The 24250-nt window shown below is 37.8% G+C and overlaps 1 protein-coding gene across 8 annotated transcripts in view; it reads right to left on the reverse strand.

Annotated features, from left to right (window-relative positions):
- Dlg2 (discs large MAGUK scaffold protein 2) overlaps window positions 1–24250 on the reverse strand; it is a 1620445-nt gene that overhangs the window by 505486 nt on the left and 1090709 nt on the right. For all 8 annotated transcript variants that reach the window (XM_050154453.1, XM_050154448.1, XM_050154445.1 and 5 more), the window contains one exon: window positions 10750–10800. In XM_050154453.1, the coding sequence (XP_050010410.1) occupies window positions 10750–10800 (51 nt within the window). The remainder of the gene's footprint in view (window positions 1–10749; window positions 10801–24250) is intronic.

Raw genomic sequence — 24250 nt, forward strand, 5'->3', positions numbered from 1 at the left:
ACATCTCTGTATGAGAAGGCTCTATATTCAGATACTAGAGTGTTTTCTTCTTGTATATCCCCTCTTCTTCTTTTTTTCCCAATCAAGCAGGTGTTCATTGTGCAGATGGGGTAGGAAGAGGCAGCACTCACAATTCAGTAGCCGAACACCAACCCTGTAGGATAATTTAAAAGATCTGCAGAGAAGCAGGGTGAGGGGTGAGGGGGAGTCCTCTGCAAAGATGGAAAGACTCTGTGAAGGAGGGCATTCATGGTTCACCAAATGGGTGGTGGGAATTGTGGGGAGAGACTCCCATAAAATGAAATAGGTTAGGAAAAACCAATTTTCAGTAATGAATATTTTGAGGTATATCTAAAATGTTAGGGTCCTAAGCAAATTCCTTAGGGTTTTATAATCACCTATATCATTTAGAGTTTGTTTTCCTGAAGGCTAGCACAAGGCTCACTTCAAACAGCAAAACACAATAATGAGTATTGATTATTTTCTGTAACAAAAATTCAGGCAAAGGTTTCGGTGCTGGTCTGTTCCCGGTCACAGGATGCAACCAAGGTCGTTTTCTCTTCCATTTATTTACTCGATCACCTGAAAATTCTGGGTTCCTTTGGAAGCAGGGAACCTCTCCAGTAACAAAGTGACTTCCAGATGTTTTCCCCGATAGAAGCTTCCTCGTTTTCTGGAGGCTTTCGTATCAGAATTCTAAGAACTGTGTACTTCCTTCATACGATACTGGAAGATGTGCAGACCTCCTCCCCTAAGACAGAATCCAGGAACATACTGATGTATTTGTAGGAGAATAACAAAGACTCACTCCTGGACTTCACAATCCTTAGGGTTAATGAAAGCAAGTAAGTCACGTGGGGGAAGGCAGACGTCTGTAACAGACTCTAAGGACAGTTAAGAACACGGTGAGAAGAAATCAACATGTAGACAAAGCCACGCATGTCTGTTTGGTGGGAAGCACTACAGTACAAACCGGCAGGCTTATTGGGTCAACTCTGAGAAAGGGGTGGAATGTCACGGCCATTTCTCCTGAGGAGTAATGACCAAGCAATATGCAGATTTCCTACTCACTGAATAATACCATAAAGCTGTGGGATGATTGTGGATATGTCAGAATAGTTAGGAAGGAAAGTGCTAAGAATTACAGGTTTTATTTCCACTAGCCTGCTGGTTGTGGCAGGCACTAAAAGGGGTAGTCTGTCTGCTAGCCTGACAGATGAGCTCGAGCAAATTATAGCAATGTCAATTTGGCTTTGCAAGGGACTAAATCCCGGACTTCCATCATTTCTCAAGATCTCAGGTTTAGTAAGCCAGGTGTCACTGCTGGGCATCTCTCCAGTCAGCTCCCTGGACCTTTTCTCTTTCCAAGATTCTCAAGTTCCAGTACTTATGGCGTGGTCCCAAATGCTCAGAGCACTCACAGTCCAGTCTCCCCAACCATCTGTACTTTACTGAGACCAGTCACGGAGATAGATTACCCTCTGATTACAGGACCCATTTTGGTCATGATGGAGACCCATCCTTTCTACACAAGTCTTTTGTTATTTATACTTTTCATAGTATCTCTAACACTCATGTTGAAATTTAACTGGCATTGTTCCAGCATTGAGAATTGAAGCTTTTAAGCACTGGCAGATTATAGGGCATTGTCCTCATGAGTAGATTCCCATCAATATCCCAGGAGTGGAGTAGTTACTTAAGAAGTAGATGGAGGCCATGTTTACTTGCCCTTCTGCCATATTAAGAAGCAGCCCTTAGACTCTTGGCAGATACTAACACTTTCCAGACCCCAGAACTAAACCAAGTGAACCTGGTTTCTTCACACCATTCTCAATCTCTGGTACTCTGTTGTATGAACAGCAATCAGTCTAAGACAATTTTCCAAATATAGATATGTTTTTTCCTAAAAGTTGTTTATTTTGGAAAATCATTATACAGTGTTGGAAAAATTGGTGACAGTCAAGAACCAAATGAAAGAAAGATGTCCAAGACACTCAAAAAAGAAAAAAAAGAAACTATTGGTCAGTTTAAATGAGGCGAGGGTGCCTAGGCTAAGGACAATGAACTAACGAACAGTGTTAGTTAGTATTCTGGTGATGGGATTTTAAGTCTGGAAAAGGAAGGTAACTCAGCTGGAACCTTCTAGAAGAAAGAAGAATGGACATGGTTGACATCAGCAGCTGAGTTTTTGCTTAAAGCGCTCTATGCTAATCCATCTAAATATGCCCTTTGAGGTGTATTTACTAGGTAATCTGGATCCTGAGCCTGACTCTCTCATATATAGAAAAGTTAGATTAATGACTCTGCAAATGCCTGGGTACTTTATTCCTAACATTTCCCCCTTGACATCTGAGTCCTATGGTTAATACTGTGAAAGTCTTTCTATACAAACAAAAGTCTTAAATCGGAGGATTTTGGATAATAGAGTCCTAAATACATAGACCTGTCACTTGCTTGACATTTAAAAATTGCTCCTGTTACTGGGAGAAAGAAAATACTAACATGATGCTTTAATGGAGAATGTACTAATTGCCTATAGCCTGCCAAAGATATTTTACTGCAAAACTTGCTTTGCCATCTCGTCTCAGTAATAAGAAGTATGATTAGCATTTAGAAAACAGTGAGGATCTGTCAGGATTTGGGTCACCATAATACAACACTGGAATCAACTAACTTAAAAAAAAGAAAAGTCCTATTTAACTTACAGTTTCTGAGGTTCAAAAATCGAGATTGAACAAAGTAGGTGTGTGACTTCTGATGAGAGCTGTACACAGTGGTACTTGATGGTGGGAGCAATGGAGACGAAATGGTCCCATCTCTTGAACAGAAAGAGAACAGGAATAGGTTCTCTCCTTTTATAACAGCCCTTCAGGGACTGCAGTGAGAACAACCAATTATTACTTGTGAACTACCTTCAGAGAACACACTGTTGTGACCTAAGGTATTTCGATTGGGATCCACGTCCTTAAACAGTTCTACCACTTTCCCATGGTGTCACCTGGATGAGTAAGCATTTCACATCTGGACATTTGGCTGGTGCCCAAGGTTCAAATCATAGCAGGCTGTGGGTGCATAAGCTGAGGACATGGCCCATTGTATAAGTTAAGTATAGTAATATGTAGGGTACAACTTTAGTGTACATCATTGTGTAAGTTATAAATGAATAGTTTGAACTAGTCTGGCTATAAGATTCAAGGCAAGAATTCTGGAGGAGGGGTAGCATTGGGTTGAACCTGTAGAATGACCTACTCCTCGTGGGAATTGATGGCTTCGAGGCTCTCTTGAATCTTCTTTCTCTTAACCTCACTGCAGGAAGCTTGGATTGTCATGAGGAGATACATAGTTTTTTTGAAGGAAAGAGGTCCTCCAAGGGAAAGCCAGCTCTAATACATAAACAAAACAGGAGCTATTTCTATATCCTACACCAAAACCAGAAATCACGACCATTGAAATAAACCATTTTACAAAGACACCAGGATCCAAAACAAACAGCGTAGCCAACTAGAGTCCCAAGCTACTACAAATTGAAAATCAGAGTATAACTGCTTATCCACTTGGAACTCTGGTCGTATTATTCATCATAAAGAAAAAGAGTTGTAGACAATGCTAGATTAGCCTATTAGTTAAGGATGCAAACTCAGTCTTCAATTGTATTCATGAAGGGAACACAGACTGTACTGATGGTTAGATGTTTACAGCACAAGGAAGAATGTCCTTCACCACATATATCATTCACCACAAATATAGATGTAAACACAAATAGACACAAAGCAAACACAGACAATGTAAATACAAATAGACACATTGTAAACACAAATAGACACAGTGTAAACACAAATAGACACAGTGTAAACACAGACACACTGTAAATGTAACTAGACACAATGTAAAAGCAAACAGACACAACAGAGGGGGGATGGAGAGGGTGGGTGGGAGGAAAGTGAAAGAGTTTGCTATTTGATCTAGCTGTACATTATGTCCAAAGTTATGTCAACAGTGGTCTATATCAGACATGCAGAGCCTACAAAAGTGTGTCTGTGTGTACCTGATAAAAACAGACAACAGCATCTTGGAGGTTCTAGAAACTCTTTAAAATAACACACACGCGTGCACGCACACACACACATATGTGCACATATCAGTAAACCATCTGCAATAAAGAAGCATGAGGTCTTAATAGGTTGACTTATTTGCCTGAGGTCACACAGGAAGTGGGTGACCTTGGATTCATATGGAATTTCGAACTGTCCTTCCTCACAATGCTTTTAGAGGCTTGCTTTTAGTCCTTAAATCATGTGATGCCATCCAAAGCTAATAAACTAATCAAAATTCACTTTTCTTTATGTCTAAATAAATATTTATATTTGAGTGATATATATTCATATAACAGCTACACACAAGTATATATATATATATATATATATATATATATATTACACACACAAATACACATATATCCTATTTCAAGCATACTGAAAAGATACACCATAATTAGACATACAATGGAATTTGTTTGAAGAAATCATCTATTACCCAAAGTTACTTAACTCATTGTGAATGAGGTTTTGCAATAGTTGATTATATATTATTGAAAACCCACCAACCATCTATTTGGACTCTGATTATCATTCCTGTTACTACTAACTGAAAAGAGCTTAACAGTCCTAGAAAAAACGAGGTGTTCAGAAACATGATTCTCCACATTACTTGAAGGATTGGATACTTAATTCTATCTGAGTTTAGGAATTTTCACAATGATCAATATCAAACAATGTGGCCTAAGTGAATCAGACATTTAATTACTTTCTAATTAATTTGACACCTCGAGCAAGCTGGACACGCCATTGGACACCTTTAATGGGTAACCTATTATTTCACAAGCACTACTTTCAAAATTCCCATGTGGCTCACTCTTATCCAAAACATACTTAATTTGTGAGACTTTTTTGAGACTGAATAAGTCTGTCATTTACCTTATAAATTTATTTATGGGTAAATAACAAGCGAAGAAGTCGTGGATTTATACTTTAAGAAAAGGCTCTAATATTTGCTTATCTCACTGGTTGTTGAGGAATATGCCTACCTTTTCAGGGAGAATAGAGGGGAGTTATACGTCCCAGACATGGATTTCCCATCTTTTTTCAATCACTGTCACGCATATTGGTCAAGGTCTCTCAGGCATGGCGAATCTATTATCCGCACAAGTGAACTAGCTTCTTATGGTGTAAATCATACCAGGAATACACAGTCTGTTAGCCTCATAAACAGAATGCTGACAAATCTACTCAGCTGACAGGTAACCCTGGCTGTCAGCAAGGCTTGAGAGATAACAGGTGCACCTGACTGAGTGTCTGTAACAAGAATCTGTTCCATTTCCATTATACTGTAAGCATCTTTGACTCTTCTCCCCCAACCTAAAATATAGTAGAGATCAATTAGATAACTTCTAATACATTTTAATCTACCTACTGTTTCTTCACTATTGACCACATTTATCCATAGTTACGTCCTAATTGGCCCACCTGCATCCTCCCCTCAGTCCGACGCCATGAGGATCCAGCCCTACAGCCAAAACAATGCTTTCATAGATACGACTATGCTGCTCTCGTGACTAAACCTCTTCATAGGTTTTCCATTGCCTTCAGGCCGACATTAACTAGCTTGCAGAGTTATCCAAGCTTATCCAAGGCAGTCACGTTCACTCTTTGGTCTGTCTCTCTTGCCTGGTCCTCTGGTTCCTGCTTCACAGCTTAAAAAACTAAACTTGTCCTAACTAACCTGAGCAATACTTTTCCAGAGGTCTTTGAGCAGTTGGATGCTACTCCTGTGTGAGAGGCTGCTTTCTCTTTCTGCCTCCTGCTGCATGCTTGCATTCCTCTCATTGCCCAGGAGTTTGCTCAAGTGTAATGTGTCACAGAAGGACTCTCGTGTGGGCCAGATGTCTATAACACTATGTTCTTCTTCACAGTTACTATTTACTTCTCTAATACCATGCGATGTATGAAGTATAGACTGTGTCTGGTACTCACATTTAGTAAATGACAATCTGATGCATGAGAGATCTTTCTAGGGTTTAGTATGTTTAGCACATAGTCAATGCATTGAGCAACTTGGCAGCAGAAAATGAGCTATCGATTTGTCTTCAAATTGTCAATGTTTTTGCCTTTTCTGTGACATGGTATCTAAGAACACCATAATAAAGTACTGTCCATGGGAAAACGCCTAGAGCACTGGGAGAGACAGATTCTAGTCACTTTTTCATCATGTCGAGATTGATGTTTGTGAAGAGGGACACTAATCGGGAGGGAAAGGCAACCAAAGCTCGTTGAAAGAGATGGTATTTGAGCTACCTTTTAAGGTAGGCTAACTTGGTGTGGTGGAGCCGATCTTAACCCACTCCTTCAGAAAATGTGACTTTCCCCTAATGTTTTGAGAGCTTATTTGATCTCTGAGTCTCGGACTCTTAGCAAGTAAAAGTGGGGTTCTTTAGACATCATGAAAATGTTATAGAGATTAGACGGAAATACATGCATGGTAAACTCATGTATAAGGTTCGTGGTTGTTACACCTTTGGCATCTAACTAACAACAGAAACAGTAAAGAAAAGGCATGTTATCGGACTCTTTGGTGTCTTGTCAATCTCTTATAAGTTAAGAATCACAGGCAGGCCAGTTCAGGTACTCTCTTCACAATTGCTTAGGGTCATAGCTGGGACCATCCTTGTGGATTTCTGGGAATTTCTCTAGTGCCAGGTTTCTTGCTAGGCCCCATAATGGATCCCTCAATCAAATTACCTTGTTCCTTGCTCTCCCTCCCTGGATGACTGTCTTAAATGTCATCATAGAGCCTTCATCCAGTGGCCGATGGAGGCAGATGAGGAGATCCACAGCTGAATACTGGGTCGAGCTCCCAAAGTCCAGTCAAAGAGAGGGAGGAGTGATAATATAAGCAAAGGGGTCAAAACCATAAAGGGAATACCTACTGAAACAACTTCCCTGAGCTAATGGGAATGCACCAATTTTGGCCTGACAGCGGGAGAACCAGCAAAGGACTAAACCAGACCCTCTGAATGTGGGTGATGGGTGTGTCTGGGCAGACTGTAGGGTCACTGGCAGGGAGACCAGGATTTATTCCTACTGCTTGTACTGGCTTTTTGCAACCCATTCTCTTTGGAGGGATACCTTGCTTATTCTAGATAAAGTGGGGAGGGCCTTGACCCTACCTTAAAACAATGCACTAGACTTTGTTGACTTCCCATGGGATTCCTTACCTTCTCTGAGGAGTAGACGGGATGGGGGAAGATGGAGGGAGTGGGAAGAGGGGAGGGAGTGGAAACTGTGATTGGTATGTAAAATGAGAAAAGCTAGTTTTTATAAATATAAAAATAAATTTAAAAAAGTATATCAGGCTTTGTCCATATTAACATATGTGTTATGCATGTAGAGGACCAAGGTTGCTTTCTCAAATGATCCTTCATCATTTTTACCATATTCATTGAGGCAATGTCTCTCAGTCCCTGAGGGACAGGGCTCACTGATATGTCTAGTCTTGCCAGCAAGCTTGCTCTGGGATCTCCCAACTGTCTTGTAAGGTTGGCAATACAGGTAGGCTACCATGTTCACTGGCATTTAAATTGCTTCTGGGGATCTGAAGTCTTACACCCATGTTTCTCTTGCATTTATTTGGTGACCAAAATGCCTGTCTTGTCCTGGGACGCTATTAAAAGTTAGGGTTCTCAACAGTCCTATATTTGTGAGAAGTGATGTATCAACGAAATCAAATATTAAGACTAAACATGCATGACATTATAAACCTTTACATTAACGGATTCATTTTCCAAGGGTAATCTGAGATCGATACAAACCACTTATGTTCTTTCCCTAATATGAAAACTGAAATCCAATGAGGGAACATGGAGTTCAAGGTCATTTGAACAGCTGCTATTGGAGCCAGCCTCCATGCAACTCCTTCACTGTCCTCCCAGGAGCAGAGTGAGGCAAAAGCCACCCATATACTTTTTCTTAGTATGTACTACACAGTCAGATTATTGTAGAAAAATCAAATACAGAAGTGACTGAGTATGTACAAATAGCATATATTCTGGAAGAAATAGGCATTAACAAAGTGAACACACTTCAGAAGTTAATAAGTCATTAACAACATTTCCAGCTTCGGGGAGGAGGGTAGCGATTTACAAACATGTGTAGTTTTTCTTTCTTTCTTTCTCTCATTTGAGTTAAAATCCCCTAATATCACTTTATCTATTTAGAATGCCATTAAAATTTTATCCAAGTCCATAATGGATGTGTTAAAGCATCCATCTGCAGAGTGCTCGGCTTCCCACGTAAATTTCTTTAAGACGACTCATGCTCAATAAAAATTAGAATAAAATGAGAAATCTGTTGACTCATGAAAGTGAAGAGCAAGAAACTAAAGAGGAAGTATAAATGAATAAAGGTCTATAGTATTAACTCACACTTGAATGATAGCTCATAGAATAATAATTTTGTTTTAATTTTATACAAAATTATTTAAATTATCATATAATTTATTTATTGTATTATAAAATCATTAAATATATTTAGAAGATATGAAAAAAGAAACAACGAATATCTACCCAAATCCTTAATAAGATGCTAGCACTTTAACAGATTATGTCCTTCTAGGTGTCACAGATGTAGTCATATGTATCTTTGGTGTATTTATTTTCATGTGTATTATAAAGTATTTTTGGAATTCGATACCATCATTTTTTCCATAGATTTTCAGTACAGGAACGAAGAGACAGAGAGAAAGTGAAAGAATGACAGATCCAAGTAGGGGTGTGAGCTTGTCAAACGAGACTCACGTGTCACTATGCTTACAAACCATTTGAAGGATTTTGGTCAGTTCTTCAGCTATTATTATTAAAAGCTAAGAATAAATATAAATGGGATCACAGGATGATCCCCAAGGTGCATCTAACACTGATCCAGTTGATGATGTAAAACCTTACATCACAGGGATGCAGCGAACAAAAGTTAATAGGCTTGTTTGAGATGCCTATAAGACATCTTCCAGCGGTACAAAGGCCTAACCAAAGTCATACCCATTGGGGGCCTTAAGTTTGGTACATTGCTATTGTCATCCAGAATATCTATATAAGAAAGGACTACTTGGAGAGAGGAGAAGAATCGAGAACACAGTGAGACCGGTTTAGCTGCATAGGTTCTGGGTTTAGAAGGGTTGCATTTACATTGTGCATTGTACCTCATAAACCATACTGCCACCACACACCTGCCATTCCTGCACGTGCCTTTTATGTTTGTGCATTGGATGCTTTTGCCAAAATGAAAACGACATTACAAAAATAGTCAGCAATGATTCCACCCCTTAGAGTGGGGTGATTTGTTTTTGTATCCATATAAAACATACGCTTTGAGTTTATAAACAATAAGTCATCTAAGGGCGATTCTCCAATGACAAAGGTTCTCTCGCAACACTCACAACCAGTAGTGTTAATTGTGATAGAGTCCTTGATTCTCAAATGATGATAAGACTCAGCCATACCATGTGTGTCCCCCACCCTTTCCAGATGTTGTTTTATTTTTTCCTCTTTTTTTTTCAAAGAAAAGAATATTTAAAAGCTTTTCTACTTTTACTAGAACTTGGATATTGGAAGAGTTTTGTTCAATTCGATTCAGTCTATGTTTAATTATGTTTTAAACTTACTGTAAAACTATTTAAAATTGATTTACATAACGGATATGCTTTGTATCCTTGCAATGACATAGTCTTCTAAAATGATATCGAAATATAACTTAGTATTTCATTGTATTTAATTTTATAAGATGAATATTATATGGGTATATAAGGAAGTAGTAAACATATTTTTGAGCCTTTACTGTTATAAACAGTACAAATTCGAGCAGTCTTTGTGAAATTTGTCCAACTTTTAAAATGTAATTGTGTCTCTAAAACTATGCTTTTTTTCCCCATGGTTTTTGATCTCTGTTTCCAAATCAGCTCATTTTCAGGGCTACTCATTGTCAACAGACAGTAAGACACCTTGGAAATACTTGCAATTGGATACGAAACTGCTCATGTTCCTTATCTTCATTCCTGAATGAGGGTAAGTAAGCTGTTTTATGTATGTTCACCTTTTGGAATGATGGCTAGCCTGTTAATGTTACCTGACATTGCTTTTTATAGACTGTCTTTGACATGTCTTTGGCTGTTTTGTAAAAGACCTAAATACACTGAGTAGCAAGGTTTCCTGTATTTTCCAGAAGTCACTGCCAAGGTCCTTCTAAGGTATTTTCAGAGCGATACAGTGTTGATGTGTCTGCCTTTGGGGATAGGCTTTAAGCTTATCACTCTTCGTGGCTGAAATAGAAGATGTGTGGCAGGTGTGGGTCAGATTATAGCATCAATATCACGCGGTGGAGAACATCTTGTCACCTGTCTTAGAAACGTACAGCCACATCATTAACAGCAGAGTATCCAGAATAAAGGAATGCACAGCTCCTGGGCCACTTCCGCCTCCGCCATTTGTTTCCCCAATCCTTGAAAACATGATCTACTAATAGAACATTCTGGTTATTTGGTCTTCTACCTCAGTGCTCTCTATCGTAAGCATGTCACTAACACACTCCTGTAAATCTTGTAGGTGACTTTAAGCTAAGAAACACAATTTTGTAATTTCACAAGATTACAAATTAGGACCTGGAAGACAGAAAACCAACTTAAAGATATAAAATTTTTTCTTACCCTCTCCAATGTAATTTCTTCAAATTCATACTCAATTTCTGTTCCATTGACCTATTAATAGGAAGAAAAAAAGGAAAGAGAATTACTAATGTGCTTAGAGTATGAGATTATACATTTAGAAAATGCTGGGGGAACTCCAGGTGTGACAGGCATACACCTGCCATTAGAAAATATTTCCTTCACATTGGGCTTTGGATTATATTTTTCTGTAAATGAAATGAGACATGACGAAAATAATTAATGATGATTCCATCGCTTAGAATGTTGTTGTTTTTTTAATGTGTGGGGATAGTACAAAATATGCATTATGAGTTTGTAAACAAATCATCAAAGAGCGATGATCTATAATTACAAAGGAAAAGTTTACTAATAACTCTTTAGACCGCATGAATAAAATCTAAAGTGTGACGTCTGAAATGGCAGTAAAACTCCAGGGGATGCCCCCCTACTCCTCTGCTTCCTCCTTCTCCTCTTGCCCCTCCTTTTTGTCCTCTCTTCTGAGGGGCAAAGCTATATTAAAAATGACTGAGTCAGTTAAGAAATTCCATTTCTTTATCGATCCAAGTTCAGGTAATATATTTCAATTACTCTTTCTTTTGCTATTCGAAGCCCTGGACCATGAAAGACTGCCCAAATATTTCAGAAGGAGTAAATGAATAAAGAAGGACCCATTTTAAAATTCCTCATTAGAGTTTGTTTCAGCCATCTAAACAATCCTTGAATAGATCTGAGTTTAGAAGAAGAATTTTGAATATAGCCGGGCACCTATGGGTCAACAGATATGCAGAGAGAATTATGAGGAAATGCTGTAAATTGAGCAAAAAAAAAAAACCAAAACAAAACAAAAACAAAAACAACAACAACAACAAAAAAACCCACTGAATTTCAGTTCTTATCTGCCACAGATTTCTTCTTAGAAAATTGTAATTTCTGAGAAAAAAAGTCTCAAACTGTCTATTACTTCCCCTCACCCCTAAAGTATGTCTTGCTCACACCATTAGAATTTAGGAATCATCAAGGGAGGCAGTTTTTCAACTACAAAATTGTGATTGCCTTTAAAGGCTCTAACAACTGTCTGGGTTTCTCTCCTCACAGAATTTAAATATAGTTCATGGAGAGCACTAGGGAGGCCAGGACTAGATTGCCAGCCCCTTTGCCCAGGGTCTAAGTTACTCAAGAGGGAGCTGATGAAGGAGAAACGGGAAATCAGCAAGTAATGAAACTAAGTATCCTGTTGATCTACAGCCACAGATGTATTTGTAGATTCTCTTTCACAGGAAACGGGGAGGGAATAGCATTGGCAGAAGAGGTACCTGCAGTAGTAATCGGAGAAATCATAGAGCCGTAAGCATGGTGGGCTGTGCCTCAGCGACTCGTTCGGAGCATGTTTTTGATTATTCAATTACACAAGCTAATTGGTGAATCACATTTTACTATGTTATTACATTATCAAACAGACCTAAACTAAATTTGATTTTCTGGGCTTCAGCAATTTAATGACTCACAGAAAAGGACTTCGTGATGTCAGAAAGCTTCAGCAACTCTAGGAAGGGTTTGGTTGAGGAGTGTATGCAAAGACAGAAAAAATAACAACAACCAAAACTCCTTGTATGTGTATGCCTCTGCCTGAACTTTGGTTTATCTCTCTGACTTTCCATAGCTGATAGGAGGACAGCAGGAGGAGACTGACTTAATGTGATGTGTTTCTGTTTACTCAATAGGGCTCCATGGAGCCTTTTCTTTGCTTCACCGACTCTCTAGAGTGAAGCCCTTCATGGTGCTGAAGTGCTGCAAACTGGGGAGGAGGAATAAGCTCCAAAGAGGGGAAAATAAGCCCCTGGGAGTAAATATCCAAAGATGCAAAGCGAAAGGGATTCTTTCATGAAACAGAAGACAAGAATTTCTACTGGTTTGCATCACAGAGGATATATCATAGCATATATAATTTTTGCTCTACAGTTCTAAGATTATGCATGCAGAATGTTAGATCCTAGACTCATTCTTTATGTACATAATAATTAGCATTCTGAAGTTCCCTAGTCAGCTTCATGAGCAGGTCACACAAGCCTTGTCAGCAGGCATCTGTGTGCTCCAAGGATCTTTAGCTTTCAAGTGAAGAATGTAATGTCATCTCTCTAAGATAACAATATCCAGACTCCTTTTGAGGGTAGAGAGTGGCACCCAGGATGTAACCTTGCTTTAAAAAGAAAGAATATCATGTCTGTAGCAAAATCTATTGAAACAAAAGAAAAATGAATTCTTTTTAATCATAGGCAAGTCAACATTTCAGCCTTAATTGAAAAACATTTTAAACAAGGAATCAGAAAGCTAGTGTGGGAATTCAGGAATAAGAAATTTTAGAGGGTCTAATGTCTAGTCTCTCATTAGAAGAGTGGTGCTTTTATTCCCTTGATGAACTCTAAAAAAAAAAAAGGCGAACTACATACTCTCTTGGCAGAGATTTTGATAGAAAGAACAAAACACAGAACTATACTGATCTCCAAAGTGGTTGAACAGGTTCACATTCTCACCAGTAATTGGAGAGTGTTCCCCTTCCTCCACATCCTCTTTGGCATAAGCTATCATTGATGTCTTTTAATCTTAGCCATTCTTACTGGTGTAAGGTGGTATCTCAGATTCATTTTGATTTGCATTTCCCTGATGACTAAAAAAGTTGAACATTTCCTTAAGTGTCTTTCAGTCATTTGAGATTCTTCCTTTGTGAATTCTCTGTTTAGATCTGTACCCCATTTTTATTGAATTATTTGGAATTTTAATGTCTAATTTCTTGAGTTCTTTATATATGTTGGAGACAATTCCTCTGTCTGATATGGGGTTGGTGGAGATCTTCTCCCATTCAATAAGCTGCCTCTTTTTTTTGTCTTATTGACTGTGTCTTTGCTTTACAGAAGCTTCTCAGTTTTAATAGATTCCATTTAGTTATTATTGCTCTCAGTGTCTGTGCTACTGGGGTTATATTTAGGAATTGGTCTCCTATGCCCATGCATTATTGGCTACTTCCCCACTTTCTCTTCTATCAGGTTCAGTGTGGTCATATTTATATTGAGGTCTTTATTTAATTTGGACTTGAGTTTTGTGTGTGGGGATATGTTTGAATTTTTCTACAGGTTGACATCCAGTTATTCCAGCACCATTTCTTGAAAGTGCTTTCTTTTTTCTATTGTATAATTTTAGCTTCTTTGTCAAAAATGAGGTGTTCATTCAATTTCATTGTTCAACCTGTCTGTTTTTATACCAATACATAGTTGTTTTCACTACTGTAGCTCTACAATAAAGCTTGATGTTAAGGAAAAAAAAAAAAAAAAAAAAAGAATATCTGTGCATTTTATCTGTATTTTAATGAGAGCTTCCTAAGTCTTGGCTGTGATTTTATGGATGTTTAAACCTTTTCAATTAATAGGACCAGGAGAATATTCCTTCAGTGTTTCCCACATTTATTTAGATGGTAGCAATTTACTGAGAGGAGATGAATCAAGGAGTATCTAGCAGAGAATCATTACCACCCATCATAGTGAACATCATCATCCAGAGGTCAAAACTGTTGAGGATGGCTCTTGTTCTCCTGGCAATGGAGTTTACAGACAAGACGCTGCTGTGTGATCTACCCCCAAGGTTTCGGGTTAATCCATATTAGTCCCTTAACATGTAACTTTCTCCTTTTATTTGTGCGTGTATGTGTGGATGTGTGTGTGTGTGTGTGTGTGCGTGTGTGTGTCTGTATGTGTGTGTGATGTATGTACATGAAAGTTGGGGGCATGTAAATCATACAATATGTGTGGAAGTCAGAGGACAAACCTCTGTTGGTACCCATCTTCTACATTGTTTGTTCTAGCAGGCCCATGAGCTTCTAAGAGATTTTCCTGACTCTACCTTCCTTCATAACCTAAGATCACAGAGGTTACAGATCTATGCTGATGTTTATGTGTGCTTGAAGGATTTGAACTCAGGACCTCACACTTTTACAAAAGCATTGTATTTGCAAAGCCAATTCCCCAACCATTCTGACATGAAACTTTCCACTTATATGAAGTTCTATATCTGAAAAGAATTCTAGCCAATATGTTTTCCCTTGAGAATTCACATCTCCTGTGATATCTAAGCATGTTAGTAATATATTGCGTTTTTGATAGGGCTAGAGAAAGTTGCATGGTTGAGGCCCCTGCTATTCTGATTCTGGTCCTATAGTCCAGACCAGTCCTCTGGTCACGTATAGTCTCTTCTTTAGCTTAAAAAGTAGAAAACTGAAGGACTGTCACTGTGGAAAATCAACAAGATACACAGAATTTCCCAGTTTTGAGAAATATGGTTTTAATAAAACAGGCTATTTTCATTATCCTTGGTTATCTACCATAGCTACAAGATTCTATTGCCGAAAACACAACACACTTTGGCTGCAGAACATAGAGAAATCACTCTCAAACCAATTGCGAAGCTTCCTTCCTCCTTTGGTCGCACTGCTGGTGGGGAAAAGACATATCTAGTGGAGACACAGTTTGCTGTACTACCTACCAGCTAGGCAACATGTGCCTACCTGTTGCACACGACTATAATGCTGTGACTAGTTGCTTTCCAACTGGATTTAAGGCTTGTTCCACAAGAGGGAATTTCATCCTGGTGCTGTTAATCTAGTCAAAAGCTCATGGCCATTAGCATAGGGTAGAGCCTGCTTTTGGTTTGCTTAATGGACATGATGTCAAATTGCCTTCCAACTATTTACATTTATATTCATAGATAGGGGCTTTTCTCAACCTTGGTTCACTTTTTTTCTAGTTCTCGGCAGTCAATGCAGAGTCTGCTAAGAATAACAAATTATGAGTACACAGCCTTAAATGGGACGTGCTCATCAGCAAGCTGCTACCCCAAGGCTTAGGAGACATGGAAGAGGAGACAGAAAGAGCAAAGGAGCTGAGAAATCAGGAGGGATGTGGTAAGATATGCTGTCTTCCAGAAATGGTGTTACTGCTGACCACGACCTCATGGCATGTTTGGTTATCCTCACCAGATCAAGCCAGACAAAATACTCGCATTGATGGAGGAGGTGGTCTCTAGGTCCCTCCTCTTACCTAGAAGCTTGTTGCATGTGATAGATACTGGGAATAGAGAGTAATTCTTCTCTGTGGGTGTGACCACTGTAGGTTTATTATTCTTCACCTCTGTGTACATATGGACAGCACTAATTGGACTCAGTGGATGAAAGAGAGAACATTAAATTTGGAGGAAAATGTATTAGAGGGCTATGTGGAGACTTGGAGAGGGAAATAGAAAATAGATATTAACACATTTCAGTATATATATGTGTGTGTGTGTGCATGTGTGTTTGTAATTCTCAGAAATTAAAAATTATATTTTCTTCAGATAATTGATATTTTATAATAATTTATGGCATTGATTCTGCCATGGTAGCTGGTAGGTCTTTCTGGTGGCCAGAAATATCAATTTGATGCCACATGTTATCCCTCACTTTCTGGACTGGATGCCTTCCTGGCCTCATATGGCATTTAAAGGAAAAGAGGGTAAGACTCACAGCCACTCATATTTCAACTTGGGACTTAAAGTTATCATTTTATAAACTGGGAATACTTTATATATTTTTTATGCCTCTGGAAATCTTGAGTCAATTTTACAGTCTCTTTTTCCTTCATTGCTATAGTAACCACCTGCCTAAATGATGATATAATTTAATTTCAAGATTTATTTTTATCTCCTGAAAAGACATTTTTTCATGACTAGCACAGGTGAAATATTTTATGCTTTAATCTTTTTAAATTGGAATCTTAATGAATTCCTTGATTTTTAAAACTTTTACCACCTTTTAAATTTCCCTAAAGCTAAAAACAAACCAAACTTCAAGAACAACAGATCCTTACACATCTTCATACCACATGTTTTAACAAGTGCTGAAACAGGAATGTCAAAGCAGAGGCCCTTTAAGACTGAACTGAATTCTACCCAAAGAACAATTACTGGCTATCAATAAAGCAACAAGCACAGAGACAGATACTAAGAAAATAAACATTAAGATATACACATATTCTCAAAAACCACGTTCATTAATGAGGACTAATACACAGGCATTTTAAAAAACTCCCATGTCAAACCCTGGCGTTCACATGTGTTTGCACAGGCAAAAAGTCAAACTTGTCATTTTAGGTTTTCTAGATATACAGAAATATATTTCCGTTAGATAGATAATCTTCAACACTTCAAAAACCTATAGAATATGGCATTTTAAAGGTTTTAAGAACTTAGACTTTTCTCAACAGTGAGACATGTTTGTGGCAGCACCAATTTCTTCAGAGAAGTTCATGGGCATTGAAGAAACTCATTATGGAATTTGACTTCAATGTGACAAGGCTAGCCATTTGGGTAAGAAACTACTGTTGCTTGGACTGCTTGATGGTATTCAGTATGAACTGGACATGCAGAACCCACAGAAAAGTTACCGCTAAAGTTTCCAAAAGCCGGGCAGTGGTGGGGCACGCCTTTAATCCCAGCACTCGGGAGGCAGAGGCAGGCGGATCTCTGTGAGTTCGAGACCAGCCTGGTCTACAAGAGCCAGTTCCAGGACAGCCCCAAAGCCACAGATAAACCCTGTCTCGAAAAACCAAAAAAAAAAAAAAAAAAGAAAAAAAAAAAAAAACCAACAACAAAAAAGTTTCCAAAAGACTAGATGGTCCTTCAGGTATTCTGCTTCATAAAAGATTCTGCCAGACATTCTTCAGGACACAGACGAAAGTGTCTGACAAACTGCCAATATAGGTGAAAACAGCTTTTTAAAATTTCCTGCTTCATGGAAAAGTTTGCTAGATACCATGAGCCTGTAGGCTGAAGATGGTAGTCCCAGCATTACAAAAACAAAAACAAAAACAAACAAACAAACAAAAAACTTTGGGTGACTATCCTGGTAGTGAGATATCTCTGTCAATTCTAGAACTTTGGAAATTGTTATATGTAATTTTACTATATTAGAGCTAAAATTTTCATTTTCATTTAGATAGAAAAGGAGAGATGATGTGGGATTCCCTTGTTTTATTACCATTCGTTAATAAAGCATCTGCTTTTGCCTATGACTGGCAGACAGGAAAACTAAACTGAATGCAGGAAGGAAGAAGGTGGAGTCAGGCAGTTACCATGTAGCTGGTAAAGGAGAAAGACACTGGAACTTTATCAGTAGGCCACAGCTAATGGTAATACATAGAGTAATAGAAGTGGATTAATTTAGGATCTAAGAATGCACCAAAAAGGCTAGACAACCATGCCCAGGAATCATCTGTCTCTCTGCCTGGGATCTTAAGTGCTTGCCACCATGTCCAGTTTTGAAAAGTGGGTTCATGAGTTGGAATTTAGGTTTTCATGAGAGGAAGACAATCTCTTTACTACTGAACCATCTCTCAAGTTCCAGTTATTAATATTCCTAGCTGAGATTCTAATTTTGGTAGGAGCACTGAGTCTATGACTCACCTGAATGTCTTCCATCAGCAAACTGACTTTAAGTTAAAAAAATCCTAATCTTATATAAATAAATTTCTGAACTCAAAGAACTGCTAAATTATACCATTAACCAAATAAATAAAAAAAGTCAACACTATTCTATAATAGCTCATTCCTGAAAAATTCTTTCTTCTTTTTAGCCTCTGTTATTTAAGTCTCCATAATACATAAAACTTTGGTTTTAAAGAATTGATCAGGAACATAATTATTATTATGGTTTATGTTTTTAATTGGAAACCAAGCATTTTTAATCATGTGGTTTTGTTTTACTATAGAACTGTGATACAGTATTGTTAGTATTTTTGGAAAGTGAAGAAAACCAGTTTAGGATTCTTATATTGTGGTAAAGAAAATCATATTGGAAATCATCTTTATTAAAGGCTTCCACAATAAAGGGGCAATATAGTCACTGCCTGTGTCCATAACTGGATTTGTCTCTGATTCAGAAATGTTTTCTGTCATCCACTGCCATGTTTGCTTCTAGCTCTGTACAATGTGCAGATGGGAGAAGAACAGGTGGTTTTCATGCACTCACTTGGCTCCAGCCTGGGTGCGCGCTGTTTTAGACTTTGGGTTTAAATATTTCATGAGTTTGAATATGCTCCTTGAGAACACTCCGTGTTGGTAGAACCCAATTGATCAGGACTTGAAAAGGCATCATGACACACAAGATTCCAATCCATCAAATCCCTTTCTCCCCCTACCATCTCCCTGTGTAAGTCACTGGCGCAGCTAAATTGTCCGAAAGAACTGAGAACTAGACAAACAAAAACAAACAAAATCACATACAAACAAACCCAAATCATGACCACTAAGAACAACAACAACAACAAAAAATACGGCTAAAAGAAAACAAAACAACAAAATGTTTGATTGCCAAATACCAAGAAACATTTAAAATATTATGGAAACTGAGAGCAAAAGAATATGTCCCCTTTATCCCAGTGTAAGATTCATATAACCTTTGGCCGGGCAAGAGTGGACTCCATTCCACCACCATTATTTCTCCTTTTGTGCATTAATCAATTCATTTGAAATTTTTGACACATATTAATTTTACGAAGTAAGGGGCTTCCTTGTGACATTTCCACCCATGCATAAAATGTGCCCTAATCATACTTGCCCCTGTCCCTCTCATCCCTTTGTATTCCGTCACACACACGGTCTCCTTTAGTTTTATCAATCTCCTGTAATCTGATTTGTGTTCTATCGTGATATAAGAGCTGGGCCTAAAGGATCCCAGTTCTTCTTCCATAGTTAAAGACAGATATCTTTCTTCAGTTTTTGTCTCTTTTGGTTTTCTGTTGCAACATTTCCTTTCTTCTGTGTTATGGTCATGGTTCATCCTCGCTGGCCTCATCCCTACTAGTCAGCAGAGAGTGCTTGTGTCCATTTCTTTACTCTCTACTGTAAGTGATCCCTGAGCTGTGCTCCCTGCCGTTCTAGAATCTATCTAAGTTTTCATCTTACCTGCTTTTTACTTCTTTCAGTAAATATCCTAATATCATTTCAGTCACAGTAAACCAAAAACGGAACTGATAATCTATTTTAAGTGTTTCTATGATATTCTTGAGTCCTCTATGCTTCTCCTCAATAAGTCCCCTTTCTCATCTATCTTCTTCACATTTCACTATAGTTAATATCCTATTTCACACCCCAGTTAAGCACTTTCTTAAGGACACAGACATAATTTGTTAAAATACTTTTTCCTTTTTATTTTTTATTTTCAATGTGTTCTTTGTTTTGACATTTTCTTCGTGCAATTTTTCTGCTCAAATCAATTCAATATTTTTTCCTTTACTCCTAAAGAATACTCCGAAACATTCATTAGCTGTCCAAAATTTAAGAGTTACCATGACTTACCTTTCTAGATGTGCACTCTGTTTGCTATCTTTAAATTTTTTTCTAGCTAAGCAATTATACTTGATTTATACCAAGAAACTGCTTTGGGTACCCTTGCTAATGTCTTGAGCCTGCACTAAATATTTTTACTCAGTACGCGTTATTACATTTCTTAGAAAAGTAATTTCAAATGCTAGAACTTCCCAAGTATTAGATAAGTCTTACTAATAGAGGGGCGGCCAAAACAAGCCTTTGCTTCACAGACTGGAATTCTACTGAAAGTATGGGCACCTTCCTATTCTCTTAGCCAAAGAAAGTCTCTCCTATAAAATATTCTGCTAATCAATACCCTGAAAAACCATCACTCTGTTGCCTGGGTTTGTAAGAAAACTGCTAATAATGATGATGTAATCCTCACCACACCAACAAGACAAATAATATTACCACTACCTTTGCCCCATGCCCCACTCCTGTCATAATGCCTACCACTACTGCAGCCCCCACCACTGTGGCATCTAAGCCACTTCTACAACCATTGCCACAACTTCTACCACTAACATTGTTACTGTGGTCTATAATGTCTTCTCTACGTGCCAGATACCTATACAATTTCATCTTGTCATCATAGTAATTCTTAGCGCATCAATGTGAATGCTAATTTTCCTGTTCAAGAAGAGGAATTTCTAAGATAGTTTCTCCAAAGTTATATAGTCATAAACAACACAAAATTAGAACAATATAGAGCTTAATGAAAATCAATAAAAAGGGGAAAAAGAAAAAAATTAGAATGATCTTGTTCATTATTCTCATCATTTTATGAAGGGAAATACATGCTCTATACAAATTCTTTCACAACAAATTTCACAGATCAGTACATATAGTGAAGAATGAAAGGACAAAGACCCTTTGTGCCTGATAACACAAAAGCAACAGTTCCCTTTGGCTATACCTTGCATGGGACCATGGACTAACTAGACTTCAAGTCCACATCACAGTTCAGCTCCTCGCTGTATATCCAGTGTTGCTTAAAGAGACACCTTACTTTAAATCCTTGCTTTTCCTGCAGTTCTTATAACAATTACTTCTCACAGGGCTCACATTATAAGTAGTAACTTCATATATTAACAGGATTTTGTTATGGGATTTCTATGTGCTATAATCTTCAAAACCCTTTGTATCAAAAGCCCTGTTGACCATTGTCAGTTTCTAAATAAGTGAACCACTTTAATTTCTCTGCAACCCTACACTACAATAAGCTACATCACCCTTTCATCTGAATATGGGTCACCCTTTCAGCAGTTTCCAAAATCAACTCATCGATTAACAAATGCACTGAGTGACTGTCCTTTTCTTTACAAGTTCATAGAAGCTCCCCTTTCCTGTTTAAAAGCCCATCGCTGCCTTTATATGCTTGCAAAAGAACTACAGGGCTTGATTTTTCTGCTAGTTCACCTGAATGTGTGTTGCTCCAGAAAAATAAATGTTTAGAAATGATTGTTACACAAAAATTCATAGCGATATTTTCAGTTCAGGCACTATGCTAAGGGAAAGCATCCTACTTGTTTATTTCACCGCTCTTCAAGCACCTTGACAATCACAGGCACCTATTATCAGTGTCTTTTTGTCCCTACTCCCTGTCCCCCAGCAAAGGAAAACATAGAAACTGCAAGATTCCAACTTGTTTCTATGAGAAGTGTGTTGCTTGATACTAATGACAATACCACTCACTTACAAACTTATTTCAATACATGATTGCATTTTCTTCCCACTATAGTTTTATGTAGGATATCACTGTTACCTCAATTTTATAGGTGAGTGAAAAGCCAAGACAGTAAATTTTTTTGTTTAAAGCTGTTCAACTAGCAAACATTAGTGTCTTAATAGGAGTCTAGGGATTTTTTTCAACTTTGATTATCAATATTTCTTCACATTTTGCTGCCCATAAGCTTATCATTTAAAGAGATAATCTTTGATTAAATAATAAGGAATTTTGATGATTGGCCATCTTTGAATTATACAATAGAAATTTAATATGGTTGCATCTGAGAATTAGTAACCTAGTGCGCTGGTTAGGAGATGAGATGCTGGAGTCAGATTGCTTAGGTGCATTACCTGTTTCTCCCATTCTCTAGATATAAACTTCAGAAATTAATTAACCTCTGTGAGCCTTTGGTTCTTATTTACAAAATTCTTCTATCAATGCCTGGATTATATGACCATGCAAATCTCTAGTTCTTGGAAAATAGCAATGATTATCTCACAATTCTCCTAGGCTGGCCATGGGTTGGCCGTTATCATCCTCTCTAAAGAGAAACCCCTGTAGGCTGTTTGTAGGTGAGGGTAGTGGGAGTGATTAATGAACATTATTTTTAGGAAACTTTAAAGAAATCAGCTTGCAAGGTTAGATTGTGGTCAAAATTTTTAGAGAGAATTTGATTTTCTATATTTTACATTGTTAGATTCAGTTAATAGCATAAAATAAGAATGGTGACCAAAAATAAATAATATACTACTTTAAAAGAAAAATATGAGAAGTCCAAACTTTTATATCTATATCAGATCTTCTCAGACTAAACTGGAGAGTGGGTGAGGAGCAATATTGAAGGTGTGACTATGGCTATGTAAAGGAGATAGTCTAGCCCAGATAAAGGATACAGATAATGTCTCTATCTCTAGATAGCTGTCAGTCCAGGTCTCTTTAAGAACATTTAAGCATTTGTTGACTAGGCTACTTCGGAAAACGATAATGTGAGCTCCAAGAGATGTATGACTAACCATTGGTCACTGCTGCCCACCCATCCCATTTTCCTCATTCAACATGAATTCTCAGTTGCATTATAATAAAAATATTATAGAAATACCTTAAGCATGGGTAAACAGACACCAGGTTAATCAGACACAATTTCTATAGTAATAACAAAGACCAAAGGTAGGTTGTAGGGCAATGAGAAGAGATAATATTTTCATAATGTCATTTAATTCTTAATGATTTTCTATTCATAATATCCTTGTTTGTTTATGTAAATTTTATTTATTCATCCAGAAAAATCTTGCATCATTCTTCTCCTACTTATCAAACTCTGTCTTTCCAGTCATAATATTCTTACAAAAAGTCATCTAAATACACTTAACACACACACACACACGACATCTACCCATTTTATGCATCTGTAAATGATAATCTCACAGAATTATAAGGACTCAATGAGTTCATTAATTTGTATAAGTTAGACAAAGTAATAAAACACTTTGAACAATAAAGGGGCACATGGTATGGTTTCATTATTATATTATACATTGTCACTGATTAATAAATGAGTGGTTGGCTTGACCAAGCCCCTCTCAGAAGAGGAATATAAAAACCGGATACCATTGTCAAAAATAGCCATTTCTATTCTTTGAAAACTTACCAAAGAAACACTGACCAAATAAAAAAGATTCCAGAGAAACCACTGAACCTCAGTCAAGAGCAGGAGAAATCTGCTGTATCCTAGCCTGGGGTTCTCCTATGCACAGCTCCCCCTGAAACTACCCATGCCCTCTAATAAAATGTTCTGGAGGTACAATGTGTCTATCAGGATAGAAAAAAGCAGCGAGTGCTTCAGCTTTACTGCCAGAGGGGGAAGGATTCATTTGGAGAGCACAGAAAAAAACAACTCATGTTCAGCTGCTGGAAACAATAGTGATTCTAGTCAGTGGCAAACAATCAAGGGAAGAGAAAATTGAAGTGGCCTTAGGTGATAATAATGGTTGGTGGGATCAACAGAGTCCAGATCATAGATAAGTTTAACAGGGGAACCTGGGGAATTAGGGATTCATGCAGTTCTTAAACATGCTTACATATCTCTATCCCACCAGAAGGCTGAAAGCATGTGCAAGATTGTGCTAATACACAGGAGATGGAAGGTCCTTCCCACTGACACAAACCTGATTCAGTGTAAGACCCTGCACATACACAGAAAGGACACAATGGCACTTGTCAGAAAATAATTTCCAGCGGAATGTAAACTGTCTGTATTTGAAAAACAGCCATCTATATTCAGCTGGTTCCATTGGTTTAATATAGTATTCTCATTGGCTCACCGACTTGAAATATAACCTCTGAGCAAAGCTGATATATAGGCAACCTAGTAAACTGGAAAACATC

The sequence above is a fragment of the Alexandromys fortis genome, unplaced genomic scaffold, assembly GCF_014885135.2.
Source record: "Alexandromys fortis isolate MF-2015 unplaced genomic scaffold, M_Fortis_MF-2015_v1.1 scaffold_77, whole genome shotgun sequence".
In the NCBI taxonomy this organism is placed as follows: Eukaryota; Metazoa; Chordata; class Mammalia; order Rodentia; family Cricetidae; genus Alexandromys; species Alexandromys fortis.